Source organism: Amphibalanus amphitrite, unplaced genomic scaffold (genome assembly GCF_019059575.1).
Source record: "Amphibalanus amphitrite isolate SeventyFive unplaced genomic scaffold, NRLGWU_Aamphi_draft 001505F_arrow, whole genome shotgun sequence".
Taxonomy (NCBI): domain Eukaryota; kingdom Metazoa; phylum Arthropoda; class Thecostraca; order Balanomorpha; family Balanidae; genus Amphibalanus; species Amphibalanus amphitrite.
Window position 1 is genome coordinate 33078 of NW_024882998.1, and position 19021 is coordinate 52098.

The following is a 19021-nucleotide window of genomic DNA, read 5'->3' on the forward strand; positions in this document are numbered from 1 at the left end:
CAAGTCATCAGTGGGTGGCCTTTAGATGCGCAGGTGTTGGGTGGGTCCTCAGAGCCGCCGATATAGGACTTTAATAGGCACTGGTGTAGGCACTCAGAGTTGGGGGTGTGAAACCCTCAGAGACACCGGTGTGGGCCCTCATAGGCACCGATGAGGGCCCCATAGTTGCCGTTATGGGGCCCTCAGAAAAATAAGTGTGGGACCATCACAGGTGGGAAATGCCCCTAGAACTGCCCCTCATAGGCCGGTAAGACCTCTCAGGGGCCAGTAAAGGCTGAAGCAGACTCTTTCCGCGTTCAGGAAATTGCATGCGAGAGCCTATTCAGTATTCATTTACATTGTAATTCCTCTCGCATCAATCGCTCGCGGGAGGTGCGTGCGATTGATGCGAGCGTGCTTCCATGTATTTGAATAGGCTCTCGCATGCGATTTCCTGACTGCAGAGTCTGTTTCAGGCTTAACGGGCCTTTGGAGACCACCGAGGTGTCCTTAAAAGCCGCAAGAGGCCCTCAGAAGTCGGCGTGGGGCCCTTATGGAGACCTTAGTGTGGCTATTTAGGGCCCATGAGGTGCTCTAACGAGCCCCACGGGGCCCTTCTGAGTAGAAATATGGTCATCGTTAACCCTCAGCGGTCAAATGGCGCCGCAGGGCCTCTCGGACCCGAGGGTCCCTTTGAACTCGATGGGGGGGGGGGGAGGGGGTACGTGTCCCCTTAGACCCCTAGCTATGCCACTGTTTCATATGCATCATGTCAAGTATTTTAGGCTCGCCCCCCCCCCCCCCAACTTGAAAATCGTTCGCGGGCCCCTGATAATATCAGATGTAATGTTAACACAAATATCATGCATCTTAATTTGTGGTGATTTATTCAATGTATATTCTCTTAGTCACTGAATTGAGTAAGCATAGTATTTGCATGATTCACTGGGCTCATTACAGTACTAAGAGATGGACATTCTGATTATTGAGGGCCTTGAGTCAGCTGGGAATGTTTTGAGGGGCTGGGGGTGCTTTAAGAAGGCAGGGGGTGCTGAGCTCAGGATTGGGGGTGCTTGAGCACCCACAAAGAGATATAAAGTTACGCTTATGATAGGGAGGCATTCTTCACAAGGAAAGGGCCACGCCTCCCCAAATACCTACGTTGGCTTGGTTTATCAACAAAAAGAAACGTGGTGCCTGACGTCGTCTACCGACATACGTATTTGACTCCTACTTCCGTTTTTCGTCGCCCCCAGGCCTCAACAAACGACTTTTATGAAACTCCACAAAATAGTAAGTGCGGATGGCTATAAACACTATACAGTGCATCTTGCAATTGATTCAGGATGCCGAACTGATACTATTTCAATATATTGGTTGCATGACTGCACGAGACCAGTCTCCTAAGCCCGAGCACTGAGCAGAGCACAAGACAATTAGTCGTAGTTCCGATAAGTTTAGCTTTTGTTTGCGAGTCCTAAACAATTGGTCCCTTAGGCCTTGGACACCATAACACCCAGAAATCTACTCCACACCATTTCTCCGGAGAAATACGCGACATCGGCTCGTGAATTAAGGCACATTCTCAGAAAGGACGACGTGCAGGCCGAACCACGGAGCATCGTACAATTTTACTAGCAAATATAGCTTTCCTCAATATGAGGAATCCTGCTTGGTTTAATAAAGGAAGAATACCATGACATGAAACGTTTATAGACCGTCAACATGTGTTCATATTGTTCATAGGCTGAAAACACCACCATAGAACGATTTACATAGATCAAATAGCTTTAGGAAAATATGGATCGTCATAGACACGTTCCAACACTATCAGCCGATAAAGAGGCTCAGTCGGTACCAATCCGATCAATATCATCCCAGAGGGCCCCACGCTCAGTTCCAACAGCAACCATATCGGAGACCGAGACATATTTGAGCCCTTGACGCACTGCTATCACACTTGAACGCACTGCTAGTATGTACAGCTGATTGCCCGTCATCGGGAAAAGGATGGCGAGACGCCTAGGTGACGCGCGGCTTTGGCTAGTTAAAACAGTGGAAAAATAGACAAATTCTTCATGTAGCACACAATACGCCACGTAACAGCGCATAAAATAGAACATTTCGCGCCAAACGGTCGTCGCCGATCATGGGCATTTTGTATAGAAAGAACAGCACATCTACAGCAAACGCACAAGGCGCCAGCAATCAAAAGAATAATTTTCGTTGCTCTGCCAGTCCTACAGTCACGTTCACAATGCTACGCGGTGCCTATCACCAAACCGTCAGACAGGAACACGCGCATCACAGGTCACCCTCGGGTGACTCCTAGTGGACCCCTCTCGTCGGCAAGGACCGGGAACATCCACCGAAAGACGCCCAGCGGCGGGCACACGGCCGCTGGACAGACCGGGCCAGTTCCCCACACAGGTACTAGTACCACTGAACCCGCACACGGCATCGGCCGGTCGGCTCAGCGGATACGAAGAAAAGTCATGGAAGTCGATCGGAAAATAGACAAACGATTGGTAATGTTTGGTTACGATAGCGGCAGGTGCCATCAAAACGAGGGCCATAATTGGTACATAGTAGTCAAGTATGACACACATGTCATAGAATATGGAGAAATTATATCATTACCCCACTAAAACTAAATAAATAAAGCTAGACTATTAACCCTCGCATGTGTGCGGCGTTTTCCAGCTTCTAATGTGTAGGGGGGGGGGGGGGTCGGTTGGACCCCCCCCCCCCCTTGCCGTTTGGCCCCTGATCGAGCTAGAGCTTCGCGGAAAAAACGAGCGTGTTGCCCGTGACGAGAGGAAGCCGATGATACCCAATTTTAAGGTCCTAGGTCATTGGTTGACCTTCCAGGTCAGGTCAATGACCCAAAGTCGGGAAAATCGGGACCTGTTAGAAAGTCGTAAAGTGTGGCTTCTAAGGGGTTTTTCGGGGTGCTGATCACGAATATCGTGTTAGTTTTGATCACAGATGATGTCTTGAAGCATTTAGACCAGGTCGGGTCAGGTCAGGTCAGGTCAACCAGTAGGCGTCGTGACGGGTATTCGTAGTACGTGTCAACCGCCTCTGACAGCTTCGTAACATGTTACGAAGTCACCAAAACTACTTCGTAAATGTTCAAATGGTTGCTAAATTCGAATTCAGCTCCAAAAACTAGCCTAGAAACATGTAAAACTCGAAAAAGTGACCCGAGGTCACCCGAGGTCACCAAAGGTCAATGACCTGACCTGACCTTCAGGTGACCTTGACACACACGGGAGTAACATCAAATCACATGTTTGAACGTTTGAAACCACGAAAAGCTTGCAAACACGCGGCTAGTGCGAGCCGACATACGCGAAATCGCGATTACGGCCAAACATGGTCTCGGAAAAGAGGTCACAGGTCAAAGGTCATTTGGGTCAGGGTCATGAAATTTTCAGGGTAGGTGTAAAATTGATCAATGCGAGGGTACTGAAAGTTTCGTCGCGATCGGCCGCTTTTTACGCGAGTTATTCGCGAAAAACCATGGGGGGGGGGGGTCCATCCGACCCCCCCCCCTACACATGCGAGGGTTAAGTAAGATCATCCTCCATGTGTAAGCATTGGGTCTACGATCAAAACCAATATCGTTACATTGGATGACAAATCAATAATTCTTTTACCACTGAAAATTTTAGTTATACATATCTTCATTTCTACTCCATTTCTATAAATAGTTTTGGCCACTATCATGTTGATATGTGAATTGGAAAAGCTGAAAAATAAATATGCGAATAAATACGTACAAAAATAAGATTAATAATAGCGTGTCTCCATAAATAAAATACTGAATAGATGACAACAGACTTCACACAACGCGGGCCATTGAAAATCGAGCCTTGACATGTATCGGAAAGTTGCAATAAATTGGAGGCTGGCACGACAGCTTAAAGGATCAAAAGACAGCTTCCATAGCTCTCACTAGAATAACCCATAACCACACGAAAATGATGATTCACAAACTCGGAAACAAAACCATGAAACGACTTAACTACAAGCCCAATAACCGCACACACAAAACTAAGTAGGCAGGTCGGACCTCGCCAAGCACATTGCCGTTGAAACGTACCTGGTCAGTAGGCACCCACGGCACTGTCATGTCACCATGCTGCACGGCACCCAGTCGGAGCGCCCGCGGTCGAAACTTATCGGGCTTCCCTCGCGGCGGCGCAGAGGGCGACCCTAAGCCACTCAGCGTGTCCAGACCGCCAGACGTGCTCGCGTGCTCGCAAGGAGGGCAGGGACCCTCGGCGAGCCGCCCCAGGCTGGCGTCACCCACACTCGACTATCACAGTGTCCAGCTCCAGAGAGCCCCCTCACCGACCGCACTTCACAGGCGGCCTCCCGGCAGCCCGCCGATCACACACCACAGGCAGCCTCCCAGCAGCCCGCCGGGAGCACACAGGACGCCACTGCTCAGTCACAAACGACCACCGACGGCATCCAGTCCGGACTCTGTGCCCCACCGGCAGCCGGCCGGCCCCTTAGGCGGCCATCACCGTGCGCGCGAACCCGTTGCTGTATCCGTTGGCGTGTCCGTGACCGTGGTGGTTGACATGGTGCAGCGGCTGGTAGACGGGACTGATCTTGTCGGCCCAGTCGATGCCCATGGTGCCCCCGTGTAGCAGCGGGTTACCCTTGGTGACCATCGGCAGAATCGCCTCCTGACGTCGCCGCAGGTTCGCCTCGTATTTAGCCTGGGGGCACAGGTTAACAGGAGGTCAGACCCCCAGGGAAGAGCCGAGGGGTGACAGTGGGACCAGAGCAAGGGGGGGGGGGTGGTAAAACATGTCACTTTATACCAGCGATGTCGGCCTTGACGCCAGCAATGCGATTCAGCATCACCAAAAACGGATGCCGCCATTCATTCACAACAAAAATGCCATTGTCTTGACAACTCGGTAGCCACATTTCAGTGATCGCCAGCTTTCCGAGAGTTGTGCTCCCTTTATGGAATTGCGACAGCAGTTGTTTACCGAAATGCGGCATTACCGGATAAAATGAGCTGCAAAACTGGTCACGACCGGCCCATTTTCCCCGACACTAATTCCAGGTGACAATCGGCATGAAAATGGCCAGTGCAGCAAGTTGGCGGCACGACACTGGCACGGGCGAATTGACACGCCTCCTTGCCATTAAGAATGCATGCTGCTGATGCTACCCTGCGCTCCGCTTCCCTCCCTTTGGCCACACACTGACCTTGTTGTACATGAACACGCCTGCGATGGCCAGCAGCATACCGGCCACGTTTGTGACCGTGACCGGGTTTCTCATGAACAGCAGGCTGGCGCTGATGACCGACACACGCTTGGTGGCGTTACAGACGGCGTACGTCAGCGGCGTCACCAGGTGCAGCACCGTGAACGCCACCAGGTTCTGCATCCAGTTCAGGAAGCCGTCCGTCGCCAGCAGCATCAGCGTGAAGAACACGCTGTCACCGCGCACCTGGCGGAGGACGGATAAGTGGTAGTGTCGGCAACCGGCGGCAGATGGCAGTGATCGGAGAAAAAAATCGGCCCGACTGCGGACAGGAAGTACAGAGTACAATGCTTTCGTGTGATCCCGGAAAACATAGTGGAGCAGCGTAAGTGGCTTCGATGAAAACTATATACGTACAAACCCAGCAAGACGGTACCTGACAGACGAGAGTTGCAGCGGCCAGCGGGCAAATGGCACTGACATTTACTACCCACATAATACTGTGACATTATCTTCATCATTGTGGTAGGTAGCAAAAATAAAGTGGTACGGTAATGTAACAGGTCATCGCACTTGTTGCAACAGGGTTCGCAAACCGGTCACGTACCGCGCAAAATATGAGCGTTTCAAATTGATAGGGCGACAGACCGATCGGACTTCGGTCTCGTGCCTCTGGTAATGTTTGTAGTGGACTATGGCCGAGCGTGGCTCTACACTATCATATCTGTACTTGGCCCCAATAATGGCCTAGTAAGAGAGCACACTTCAATACGTCACCAGATGAATTGGTCCTTGGACAATGCAAAGACAGGGGACAAAGAGGCGGCACTGTTCGCCAGCGTCCACTGTCTACGGTACGTTTTGCAAGGCTGTTCATAATTCGGCCTAATATCACCAGAGCAGATCAAAGGTTTTATCTACCGGTTTGCCATTTTTTCAAACGTCCCAAATCTATGTATGCCGTGCGCCTTCCTCTAAAAAGGATGGATCGTAATGCCGGCAAGACCCTCCGCTATTTCGCCTCCAATTTAGGCTTGTCTGCGCGAAAAGAAGGACGCTCTTTATCACAAAAATACAGATTTTCTCTTCGCAAAACCAAAGCAAAGTTAAAGTCTGATCAGATCGCGTCAAATTCATTAGGGTGAACTTTGTAAATTAATACAATCAGCATCCCAGATGTATGCTGATTGCTGAACATGCTGAACTTTATTAACCCACGCCCCGTAGGGCTATCGGCGGACCCTACCACCCGTAGGGGGGGGGGGGGGGGCGTTTCGCCCCCCCCAAGATCTCGGAAATTTACCGGCCGATTTTCAAAATTCAAACGGCGTTCGATAGCCCCACCGGGGAACTACCTTGTGACCAAATTTCATTGACCTAGGTCAAACCGATGACGTCACAGGTCAGGTCAAATGTCGGATTTTTAGGTATTTCAAGAAATGTGTTGTGAAATCGAGTAAATTGGTAAGTTATTGAAAACCATCGATAATAAATTGTTCGTCAAACACATACTTTGCTATCTGAGGTCACTGATACCAGGTCAGGTCACAGAGGTCAGGTCACTGGGGGGTCACAATATGAAAGTGTCGTGTGATACATGTTTTATGGTCCATTTTACACGACAAATGCGATTATGTGGGTCAGGCAGCCTTTGGGGCCAGCTTAGGTCACGTTTTGGTCAAGGTCAGGTCAAGGTCAGATCAAGGTCAGGTCAAATTTCAAAGTTGATATTTTTGCATAAAATGGGTATCGATTCGATGCAGCTCGTCACGGGGAGTCTAATGGTGGTCTTTATTTTGCCCTACGTGGTCTAGAATTGCCAAAAATTGAGTTAAAAAATTTGACGTCATCATTTTTGAACAGTTTTTTTTTTTTGCTATAACTTGGCCACAAAACGAGATATCGATCTGACATTTGGTGTGTAGATAGAAGACGGTGGGTACTATCACATATATTCCAGTTTTTTTCGAAACTCAACAAACTTTTTGGATTTTTTGGCTAATATATCCAAAAATTGCTTTTTTGCTTTTTGGGGGTCAAAACTCAAAAATTTCATAAATCCGAGATATCAGTTTTGTAGCCCTGTCGACTCTACACCCTTTATGCCTGATCATTTTTCTGTATCTTCAAAGCTGTAGGCCTGACAGCTCTTCCCGCGAAGGTCTTTTTCGGTCGAAACTCGCAGAACTGACGTCATTCTGACGTCATTTGTGGCCAACCTATCATAGCCTCTGGAATTCTTTTTGGTCACAATGTGTAAAATTGATGCCCGGAGGGGTCCTGAAAGTTTGGTGGCGCTATCTCCAGCCGTTTAGGAGATATCGACGGAAAAGGACGGGGGGGGGGGCGTTTCGGCCCCCTAAAACGCCCCCCCCCTACGGGGCGCGGGTTAAGAATCGCCTATTAAATACCAACAACCTGACTGAAATGATAGCAACAGTTCCTAATTACTAGGTATACGTTCCTCACAAAACTGTAAGGTACACAACGCTCCAACAATTAACCTTTACAATTCGGATCCATCCAGAAATGCATTTAATCCGCCCGAAAACTAGTTCAGCGAACCAAAACAGAACTAAGCGAAAACTAGTTCAGCTTCGTCATATTTCTTTTTGAATCCTTAAGCAGCGTGTATTGTGGGTTAGTACGGACTACGGAAGACAGTGTCCCAAAATTAATCGATTTGGGTGTGAAACGACATCCAAATGAAGACCATTTTCCACTCTTTTCAACCTTTCAAGATCAGTTTTCCACTCCGAACGTCAAAAGCAAAGGGCATATGCGTACATGGTCTTAAACAACATATCGATGCTTACATTACACGCTATATCCTATCAATTTTTTGTGAAAAAGTGTGATATCAATCTGTTTTTACTCCACCCTTATCCCTCGCATCTTTTGTTAGCTTTACCTTACCAGCAATTTTCCACTCCCTTCACCCTGTCTACGGAATAATTTTCCTCTCTGACACCCAAGCTAAAATATAATTTTGAGACACTGACGGAAGATCCTTTGTGAGGTGACGGTTACAAATAATTGCATTGACATAAAGTCCTGATGCTTGTAACTTACCAGGTCATCGGCGACCATCAGCTTTCTGAGATCGAACATCACCCAGAAGGGCAGAAACATGAAGAAGGCCAGCCTACCGAGCACCAGAAGCAGCCGAAGGTGATGGATACCCGTGTCCTTCATCGTCTGTGAAAACAGGGAACGGGACACTCAGCTGAGTTCAGTCTTACGCGGGGTCATCTACGAGGTTTCTACAACGTAACTGATTGGATGAAATGTCATTTATACGCATAATGAATGCAAATTGTAAGTGCAATCACGACAAAAACTTCACGAATAAAAGGTTCGGACTGGATTTGTTAAAGAAATTTCCAAAGAGCAACTGATTCTCATTGCGTAAAAATAGGCTAACCGCTTTCAAAACCAGGCTTTACGACCGAATATCCTATCCATTATCAGATCTGTCGAGACAACACATAAATCGAGAAAACACCACGCGAAAATGTGCGCTTTTGACTCGTAATGCTAAATGATGTCACTGAGGGTCCTTATGTATGAACTATGACGACATATTTCAACGAGCTCCAACATCGGCGACTCTGACGAAAACGTGCACCCCCTCCGCTGACCTTTTTGGAGAACAGCTGCATGACCGAGTAGACTGCGATGGAGGTGAGGGCGCTGAGCAGACCGATGATGTCGAACGACAGCTCCGTGATGGTGGCGATACCGACCCCGACCACGATCGGAATAAGAGAACAGTACACCTGGCGACCGCAGACACGTCAAATGACTGTACAAATCGCCTGGGCTACTTATAAAAGGTATCCAGCCGATGCAGCTCGTTGCGAGGAATCCAACTCGTGTGTTGTTGCTCAGAATGTTCTTAACCTGACCTGACCTGATGAAGGTGAATTGGGGTTTTTGGGCGCCCGGACTACAGTGGCCATCGGCGCCCATGTCACGACATTAGAAGATCACGTTATGATTATACAAACGCGACCTGACCTAACCTAAATTGGGACAGAAAATGGGCACTGACCATTTGGTGGCAATATCGGCATTACTCCTAGCCATCGAAACGGTCCGTTTCATCCACCCCCGAGACGAGGATTAAGAAGCAAAAACAATACACGGTCAGTTAATGCTAGTATACTTACCGAAAAAGTTTGCCGCTCTCCTAACAGCACTCTTCCAAAGATAACAGTAAATATAGGCATCATTGCCTTCACTGAAAAAACAAACAAATATGTTTCAATTGAACATTATTTACGACACAGAAACTAGCAATGCAGACAGCTTCATAATGCGATGAAAAGATTCAAAGCAAATGCAGACAATAACATTAAACTCCATAGGTATCACAAGTGGTCCTGATCTTTCTACATGCAACAAAATTTGTCTGATAAGATGATGTACAAAATAGCAACGAAAAAAAAACTATAAAAAAACATTCTCACCTGTGTGTGCATATGAAAGTGGTACTTTCCATATACTTATGTGAGAAAACAAAACGGCCAGGAATTTCCCGGTGGCCAGGGGAACAATGACTGATACATAGTAGCTCCAGCTCATATCAGAGTGTGGCCTTATTCTGAGACACCGTAATATTGGTTCAGAATACACTGTGATTGAGAGAAGCTGGACCATGCTCAGGGTGTTTGGGTATGGGAAGTAGTTCAACAGCGTTTTCCCGACAACATTATTCACTGAGCTTATGGCATACCACAGAAGGCACAGACACACAAGCTTGACAAATTCTTTCTTTTCTGCAAGGGTCAGAGACATCTTGACCTCCACTCGCCAAGTCACTTCAGTATATACATACAAATATCTTCTATCTTCAACTGCTAACAGGCAACAACCTGCATAAAGCTCTTAGTCTTTGATGCTTCAAATATCACAGAATTGCAAGCATCATACAAGCTTGGTCCTGTTCATAATCACAGTTATTTCCATTGGCAAGTGAAACTTCTGGACCTGAAAAATAGAAATAAACATCAATTTCCAAATGGCATGCATGATCATCAGTATTCACTTTTCAGCGGGAATCACGAAAAAACGATATAACTGAACAGTCGGTACTATAACTCAAATTCAATAGAAAGAACACACCCTTCCAAAGTTGAAGTGAGACCACACGACGATACTTACAATACTTTTTACACAAAACATTTATAACTTACACCCAACCACACGTTGAAACAGGCAAGGTTATTTTGTTAGGTAAGGTTAGGTCAGGTCAGATTAGGATTGCTATAATTCTACTTGTATTGTACCTGACTTTTTTAGCATTGAATGGTTGCATGAAAAATATTCTAGGTTGATTTACGGTCAGACTGCCGGGTTACGGCCGGGTTTGCCGAAATTCGGCGCAAGCAATTTTGCGCTGAAATTTCTGCGTGATTTGCGCCGCAAGTTGGGTGCCTATTTGCGCCAAAATTAAATTTATTTTACATAAAGCACATGTCCACATCAACCGACCAAGGCTATATCAACCAGACAGCGTTCCCTGGCCTTGGACGCTCTCCCATGTTTGAGCGTCCGAATTAATTGATGTTTCCATGGAAACCCAATACCACAATACGAGTAGCGCACTGTATGCGACGTGCCGTGAAACAAGGGGGCTGTTCACGGGCCCTGTGTGCGGTCGGACCGCACACAGCCTCGAAGCTCCGCCCACTGCGTCCCTACGTCAGCCTTCCGTCACCGCATACAGCGATCGCTGTGGCCGGTCGGGACTGGCCACAGCGGACCGTCCACCGCACGCAGCCGTGACGTCAGTGCCGCCTACCCATCCCCTACCCCCACGCCTGCTGGACGCTCCGCACACACCGCACGCAGCAGTGTGCGGTGCCCGTGAACACCCCTCAGAGGGCACTGCTGGCACGCCGCGGAGGGAAGACGGCCGATTCGGTGGACGTACTGGAGCGAGCGGCCCCAATAGCCCGCTCTCATCTGTGATCTGGTGCACCAAAACGGCGTTCTCTCGGTCCTCCCCTGAGATGGGGAGCGGCAGCGTGCTCCCAAAGATTCACTCGAATAATGACTGGGACCAGTTGTCGCCCCATTGATGCGAGGCTGCATTATGATCCGCCCCGGTTAGCGAGCGAGCGTCTGAGGGCAGGGCGGCCACTTGCTTGCCAGGTCCTCCGCGCTCTCATTCCTCTTGATCCAGCAGTGGGCAGAAACCCACTGCAGAATTACTTCACGACTCTCAGCAATGTTCAACAAGGTCTTCTTTACCCATCTCCACGCCGAGGGTGGAGCCCTCACCTGGGCAGCTGCTCCTCCACTGAGTAGACTCAGGGCGGCTCACCAGTCAGAATGAGAACACACAATGATCGGGCTAGGGTGAGGGACGTCTCATCCCTAACCCTCTGCAGAGCGGCCCGCAGGGTGAACCTGCTGATAGATTTACCAGAGTGCCAAAAAATTTGGTAACTGCCATTTACCAAAAAAAATATGCAGCCCCCCTGCACCAAAAACAAAAATCTGCAGCTGCCATGTGTTGAATTTGGTGCATGCGAGGTTATGCCAACCATGCGCTGAAATTTTTGCCGGAAGCCTGCCGGCTGCCACTATGCCAGACATATTCAGCAGATTCAGCATAACATGTATCTTTTCTAGTCTGGATTTATGTTTTGACAATATGGTGTGGTTTTTGTTGAATTTAGTTGTAGCTCGTCACGTCACACAAAGCTTGTCACGTCCGGATCCAAGAGGCCAAAAGGCCTTCCTAAATTTCGCATTTTACAAGTATAAGTAAGTAAGTATAAGAATTTGGAGCTAGGGTGCAAAATGAAGATTTCACCTCCAATGGGCTTCCACAATTTGAGCCAGTTAACAATGAGCTCCCGAACAGTGAGCATATGGCTTTTAATTCGTTCGATAAAACTTCATGCCAGAAGTGCGAAAAATAGGCAGGTAAGTACCTAGGTAGTAGGTACCTATCCCGAATTATGACAATTATCCAGTCTCCACCTCACCTGTCTCTGGGTCTAAACCTTAGATACTCTCGATCCTCTGGGTCGCAGGAATTCGGCGAAATGCCCTTTACATCTATATGAACTGTGTATATATCAATATCGTAACCAGGCGACACATAACTCCTAAAAATGAAGAATACTCAAGGCCATATATAGAATACTCCTGCCGTATGGGATTTCCGCCTGGTTCCGCCGTATGTTTTCAGCAAATTTCCAGAATTTGCTAGGTTAGCGGAAATGTGTCTTTTTGCTTTTTACTCTCCATCATCCGGTAAGAATTTACGTGGAACTCTGATTGGTCGAAATATGCGGTATCATTGGAATGGTTAGCTATGCTTAGTTGTAATTCTTGTCACTTTTCAGCAAATGAGAAAGCATGGATGCGTTATGATTTGAAATCAAAATTTTTGAAATTCAAAAACATCTAAAAAATGTAAAAAAAAGAAAGACTTAAAACCTAAGCTTTGGCATACTGATGACGTAATTTATAGCAAAGGTTTTAAATGTTATCTTAGCGCGAAAGTTATAGCTAATATGTTCAATCTTTATTTGCGCAAAATATCGCAGAGAAATCAACCAATCATTGCGCTTTTCATCCCTCTTGTTCAATCGCGTTTACGCCAGGAGAACAGAGGGAACACCACTTCTCGGTGCATGCAGGTTGAGGTGCATGATGGTGCATGCTTGGAGAAATCTAGAGTTCAGTGGAGAAATCAAACGATACGGCCTTGATCAAACGCGTCTCTGGGTAAGCCTGGGAAGCCCAAGACCATAAGCCCACAGTTGAGCGAATAGCGATAGTGCTTATCGAGCTGCGGAGGTGTTGGGGAGTGTGGTAGTGCCTGTCCGTGCTTGTCCGGTGACTTCTTGGACCACCGAAGCTTGAAACGTGAGTTGAGTTCGTTTTTTAGCTGTATACGAACCTACAACCTAACAACAACGTACGACCTGCCAACCTTACCTTACCTTACCTTGATTTGATCAGAATTTAGAGGCCACTTGGCCTTTAGGGAACTGTTCTCATCGAGCTCGTGACCTTTTGGACTTTTCTAGCTCCTATCAGGTAGGTACCTACCATGTACCTGATGTTTGCCCAGTGGGCATCCAATCTTGATTTGAACTGCTCGATATTATTATTGGCAGTGTCAACGATTGTCTGGGGCAAGCCATTCCAGTCATTGACTGTCCTCACACTGAACGATTTTCTCCTTGGTCTGGTGGTGGCTCTGGGCTTCTAGACCTTCTGTGAGTGGCCTCAAGTACGACTGTCGGTGGAAGCAGTTAAGAACTCTTCGGGAGCCAGGGCAACACCTCAATGCATCAGTTGGTACATTTGAATCACATTGCCTCGCTGCCGCCGATAGAACAGTGAAGGCAGCCTTAGTTCTTGTAGACACTCTTCATAGGGAACGTGTCTGATTGAGGTTGCCAGGCACGTTGCTCTCCAGGCAAGTGTTGTGTACAGCAGTGGGAGGGTGGACTTGTCGATAAGCTCGAATGACAGTTTTATGATTCCTATCCTAGGATCTGGTTGGCCTTCACTGCAGCAGCAACAGCCTGTATGTGGATCTTGAGCAAGGAGTCCACGAAGACACGAAGATCGCGCTCGGCTTCGACCACCTCCAGCTCAACTCCTTGGATGGCGTATTTGACCCGAGGGTTGTTGCGTCCCAGGTGCAGGATGTTGCATTTCCCCTGTTTTTGTTGTTGTTGTCCCCTCCATCCGCGGCAGAGCCGCGGTGTAGCTTCTTAGCTCTGGAGGGCCCTGAAGGCGGCCACCAGGGCCGCCACCGTGTCGCCGCGCCTGACCTCCTCCACCGTCGGCAGTATGTTGCCGACCGCCGGGATTCTGAGGCGAACCCCCATCAGTCCTGGGCAGGTCAGCAGGATGTGTCGTGGTGTGTCAGCTTGCTCGCCGCACAGCGGGCAACGAGCTGCAGGGCAGTCGAGGTTCCTGCACTGTGGGCAGTCCGCAGATGGGTTTCGTCCGATAGAATGGAGAAACTGCGCCGAGCCGCTCCAGCGCCCAGTGCGGATCTGGGGGACGTCTACTGCTGTCGCCCTGTCCATGTTGGTGAGAGGTGATGGCCATCTTGCACCCATGAGCTCTCTGTACCACCCGGTTGCGGCTTTGCGGTCGGGGTCCGGGTATGTGCCTATGTCGGCCTGTCCCTTGCGGCGCGGTCTCTGGCGGTGCGGACTGCCGCTCGGTAGATGGTGTCTACATCGAGCATGACGTCTTCTTGTGCCAGCGTCGCAGCCTCGTTTGCCAGGGCGTCGGCGGACTCGTTCCCCGGGATCTGGCAGTGGGATGGAACCCACTGGAGGGTGACCGTTCGGTCTCCGGCGGTGAGCTCCAGCAGCTGCTTCCATATGGCAGCGCCTCTGGCCGAGCGCTGTGCCGACGGACCCTCTCTCAGCGCCGCTACCGCCGACATCGAGTCGGTGCATATGATGACCGGTTCTGGTGCGTCCCGCTGGTGTTCCAGGATGTGGTCCAGCTTAGGTGTTGTTTTTATCCGCTGGGACTGAGAGCGTGAGATGATGTTTTTCGTACTCCAGCGTAGATGGGTAGCCATACGGCTTCCACGGTTGACAGTGATGGCATCAGTCATCTTTTGCAAGCTCGTTAAAGATTTGGGCTGTACGGGGATTCGAACCCCGGGCCTTTGGATTAGCGCTCCAATGCTCTACCTCTGAGCTATACAGACCAAGTACTTTAACGAGCTTTCTGCCAAGTTTTATGCGGATCATTCTTAGGTGTTGTTTTTATCCGCTGGGACTGAGAGCGTGAGATGATGTTTTTCGTACTCCAGCGTAGATGGGTAGGCATACGGCTTCCACGGTTGACAGTGATGGCATCAGTCATCTTTTGCAAGCTCGTTAAAGATTTGGGCTGTACGGGGATTCGAACCCCGGGCCTTTGGATTAGCGCTCCAATGCTCTACCTCTGAGCTATACAGACCAAGTACTTTAACGAGCTTTCTGCCAAGTTTTATGCGGATCATTCTTAGGTGTTGTTTTTATCCGCTGGGACTGAGAGCGTGAGATGATGTTTTTCGTACTCCAGCGTAGATGGGTAGCCATACGGCTTCCACGGTTGACAGTGATGGCATCAGTCATCTTTTGCAAGCTCGTTAAAGATTTGGGCTGTACGGGGATTCGAACCCCGGGCCTTTGGATTAGCGCTCCAATGCTCTACCTCTGAGCTATACAGACCAAGTACTTTAACGAGCTTTCTGCCAAGTTTTATGCGGATCATTCTTAGGTGTTGTTTTTATCCGCTGGGACTGAGAGCGTGAGATGATGTTTTTCGTACTCCAGCGTAGATGGGTAGCCATACGGCTTCCACGGTTGACAGTGATGGCATCAGTCATCTTTTGCAAGCTCGTTAAAGATTTGGGCTGTACGGGGATTCGAACCCCGGGCCTTTGGATTAGCGCTCCAATGCTCTACCTCTGAGCTATACAGACCAAGTACTTTAACGAGCTTTCTGCCAAGTTTTATGCGGATCATTCTTAGGTGTTGTTTTTATCCGCTGGGACTGAGAGCGTGAGATGATGTTTTTCGTACTCCAGCGTAGATGGGTAGCCATACGGCTTCCACGGTTGACAGTGATGGCATCAGTCATCTTTTGCAAGCTCGTTAAAGATTTGGGCTGTACGGGGATTCGAACCCCGGGCCTTTGGATTAGCGCTCCAATGCTCTACCTCTGAGCTATACAGACCAAGTACTTTAACGAGCTTTCTGCCAAGTTTTATGCGGATCATTCTTAGGTGTTGTTTTTATCCGCTGGGACTGAGAGCGTGAGATGATGTTTTTCGTACTCCAGCGTAGATGGGTAGCCATACGGCTTCCACGGTTGACAGTGATGGCATCAGTCATCTTTTGCAAGCTCGTTAAAGATTTGGGCTGTACGGAAAACATCATCTCACGCTCTCAGTCCCAGCGGATAAAAACAACACCTAAGAATGATCCGCATAAAACTTGGCAGAAAGCTCGTTAAAGTACTTGGTCTGTATAGCTCAGAGGTAGAGCATTGGAGCGCTAATCCAAAGGCCCGGGGTTCGAATCCCCGTACAGCCCAAATCTTTAACGAGCTTGCAAAAGATGACTGATGCCATCACTGTCAACCGTGGAAGCCGTATGGCTACCCATCTACGCTGGAGTACGAAAAACATCATCTCACGCTCTCAGTCCCAGCGGATAAAAACAACACCTAAGAATGATCCGCATAAAACTTGGCAGAAAGCTCGTTAAAGCACTTGGTCTGTATAGCTCAGAGGTAGAGCATTGGAGCGCTAATCCAAAGGCCCGGGGTTCGAATCCCCGTACAGCCCAAATCTTTAACGAGCTTGCAAAAGATGACTGATGCCATCACTGTCAACCGTGGAAGCCGTATGGCTACCCATCTACGCTGGAGTACGAAAAACATCATCTCACGATGTGGTCCAGCGTCACCTGCAGGGCGACCATCTCCGCTCGAAAGTTGGAGCAGAGTGTGCCCGCTGGGACACGGAGCTCGGTGCGGCTGTCATCAGCTCCGACGATGAGGGCGCCAGCCCCACCGCGGAGGATTCCGCCGCTCGACGAGCCGTCGGTCCACGCCCACGTCGCGCGCTGCGTCATGGACGCCAGGTGATGGAGCGCTGCCGTCTCTCTTCGTGGACCTCGCCGCACCGGCGGGCAGCGCGCCAATGCTCAGGTTGAAGGTGATCTTGCCGGTGGGCGTCCACGGTGGCGGTCGCTCTGGTAGCAGGGCCTCAACCGGCAGCTCGATCCGTAGCACCCGCAGGGCCTCCCGGCCTACTTGGCGCCACCCCGTGACCAGCTTGAGGCGCTGAGGGGGGGTCAGCCATGGCGACCGCTCGGAGGGGGGTCCTCTGGCGGGAGCGCGGCAGCCTTCGCGAACATACGCGCCGCTAGCGCAGTACGTCGTGCCGCGACGGGCAGCATGCCAGCCTCGGCCATTACACCGTGGTGTGGTGCGGAGTGGATGCGGCCCGTGACGATCCTCGCCGCGGCGCGCATCTCTCGCTCCAGGATCTCGATGTTGGACTTGGACACTGCCGGCAGCCAGGCAGCAGCCGCGTGCTCTATCGCACCGCGCACGTAGCCGTTTGCGACGGCGCGCAACTGCTGTTCTTGCAGCCCCCAGCTGCGGCCGGTGAGACGTCGGAGTTGGGCCGCTCGGGGCCGGACGCGCCGACGGAGACTTCTGCAGTGCGGGCCGAAGCTCAGCGTCCTGTCCAGCGTCACTCCCAGAAGTTTCAGGTCAGGTCCCCCTTCCACCAGTTGACCCGCCACGTGGATGTGACAGTCGACGGCGTCTCGGGGGTTCTGGGAGAGGAGGAGCAGCTGGGGCATTCCACGATAGATCGTACCAGGCCCGTCACCCTCATCTCTCAGATTTTAATGAAAATTGGTAGAAGGGGTAATCATAGGCTCCAAAAACACCTGTCAAAATATCAGACTTCTCAAATCAAAACTTTTTGAGTTACTTTGCATAATATTTTCTAAACTTCAGATTGTAAGGGTGAGTTTGATGAGCTATAACTCAAAAACGAGCTAAGCAAGCAACAAACGGTAAACAGCTTTGAACTAACGATGAATCAAAGATTAATACAGTTTTTTTTTAAAATTGGAAAGAAAAGCTTAACATATTGAAAAAAGTCGTAGTATTTTTTTAAATTGTCTATAATGGCCCTTGGGACCAACATTTTTGCCATTTTTATTTTTTCAAAATAAACCTCAGGTCCTTTAAAATCGACATGCAAAAAAATTAGAAAGGTGTTCTTTCTATAAGTTCCTCATTTAAATGTATACAAAATGAGTTTCCGGGGGTCGGTACGACCCCAGCTCGCCGTTTCGCCTCTAATGGAGCTAGAACCTTGCGGAAAAACAAGCATGTGTGCCGTTACAAGATGCATCGAATAATACCTACCACATTTTAAGGTCTGGGGTTCATTGGTGACCCCTGAGGTCATTTCAAGTGACCCAGATTACGGGTCCGGTTTTTGATAGATAACTTCGCAACAAATGGTCGCAGAGCCGCGATTTTAGCATCTTTGTGTTTGCCTAGCTCCGGCGCGTCGAATGGTATACTGTTTGTTCTGGTGAAGTCAGCTTAAGTCGCTGACCTCGGGTCAGCACACTGCCGTGTATTTGGCTCCGCGCCCCGACCGGGCGGCCCAGCCGGCAGTCAGCCCCCGGGCATCACGTGACCGCTCGAGTCCGCGGCAAAGCCAACCAGCGCGGCGCTGGACAAACAGCGCCGCTACAGAGATGGTTAACCCGCGCCCCGTAGGGGGGGGGGGGCCGAAACGGCCCCCCCCTGTCCTTTTCGGTCGATATCTCCTAAACGGCTGGAGATATCGCCACCAAACTTTCAGGACCCCTCCGGGCATCAATTTTACACATTGTGACCAAAAATTTTTCCAGAGGCTATGATAGGTTGGCCACAAATGACGTCAGAGTGACGTCATGTTCTGTCATTTTCGACCGAAAAAAGACCTTCGCGAGAAGACCTGTCAGGACTACAGCTTTGAAGATACAGAAAAATGATCAAGACATAAAAGGTGTAGAATTGACAGGGCTACAAAACTGCTATCTCGAATTTTTGAAATTTTTGAGATTTGACCCCCAAAAATCAAAAAAACATTTTTTTGGATATATTCGCCAAAAAATCCAAATTTTTTTTTGAATTTCGAAAAAAACCGGAATATATGTGATAGTGCCTACCGTCTTCTATCTACATACCAAATTTCAGATCGATACCTCGTTTTTTGGCCAAGTTATAGCGA

The 19021-nt window shown here is 49.3% G+C and overlaps 2 protein-coding genes across 7 annotated transcripts in view; one reads left to right on the forward strand and one right to left on the reverse strand.

The window, feature by feature from the left end:
• Positions 1–1671: 1671 nt before the first annotated feature.
• LOC122373493 (solute carrier family 35 member E1 homolog) lies at positions 1672–12411 on the reverse strand. 2 transcript variants are annotated; one of them, XM_043351611.1, is made up of 7 exons: positions 12219–12411; positions 9690–10209; positions 9390–9460; positions 8859–8996; positions 8290–8415; positions 5218–5463; positions 1672–4715 (listed from the first exon to the last, which is right to left on the reverse strand). In XM_043351611.1, exons 2-7 carry the CDS (start codon positions 10015–10017, stop codon positions 4503–4505), a joined length of 1122 nt encoding a protein of 373 aa, XP_043207546.1. In that variant the 5' UTR covers positions 10018–10209; positions 12219–12411; the 3' UTR covers positions 1672–4502. The 2 variants fall into 2 exon arrangements, with proteins under 2 accessions (XP_043207546.1, XP_043207547.1); XM_043351612.1 differs by lacking the exon at positions 12219–12411 and adding an exon at positions 12180–12200.
• A 362-nt stretch (positions 12412–12773) lies between these two features.
• The window catches only part of LOC122373495 (cytochrome P450 26B1-like), a 29785-nt gene continuing 23537 nt past the window's right edge, over positions 12774–19021 (forward strand). For 2 of the 5 annotated variants that reach the window (XM_043351615.1, XM_043351620.1), the window contains exon 1: positions 12889–13107. The gene's annotated coding sequence lies outside the window, so the exon portion shown is untranslated. Of the gene's footprint in view, positions 13108–19021 lie in introns of all 5 variants that reach the window. The other 3 variants (XM_043351616.1, XM_043351614.1, XM_043351617.1) reach the window with 3 other exon arrangements.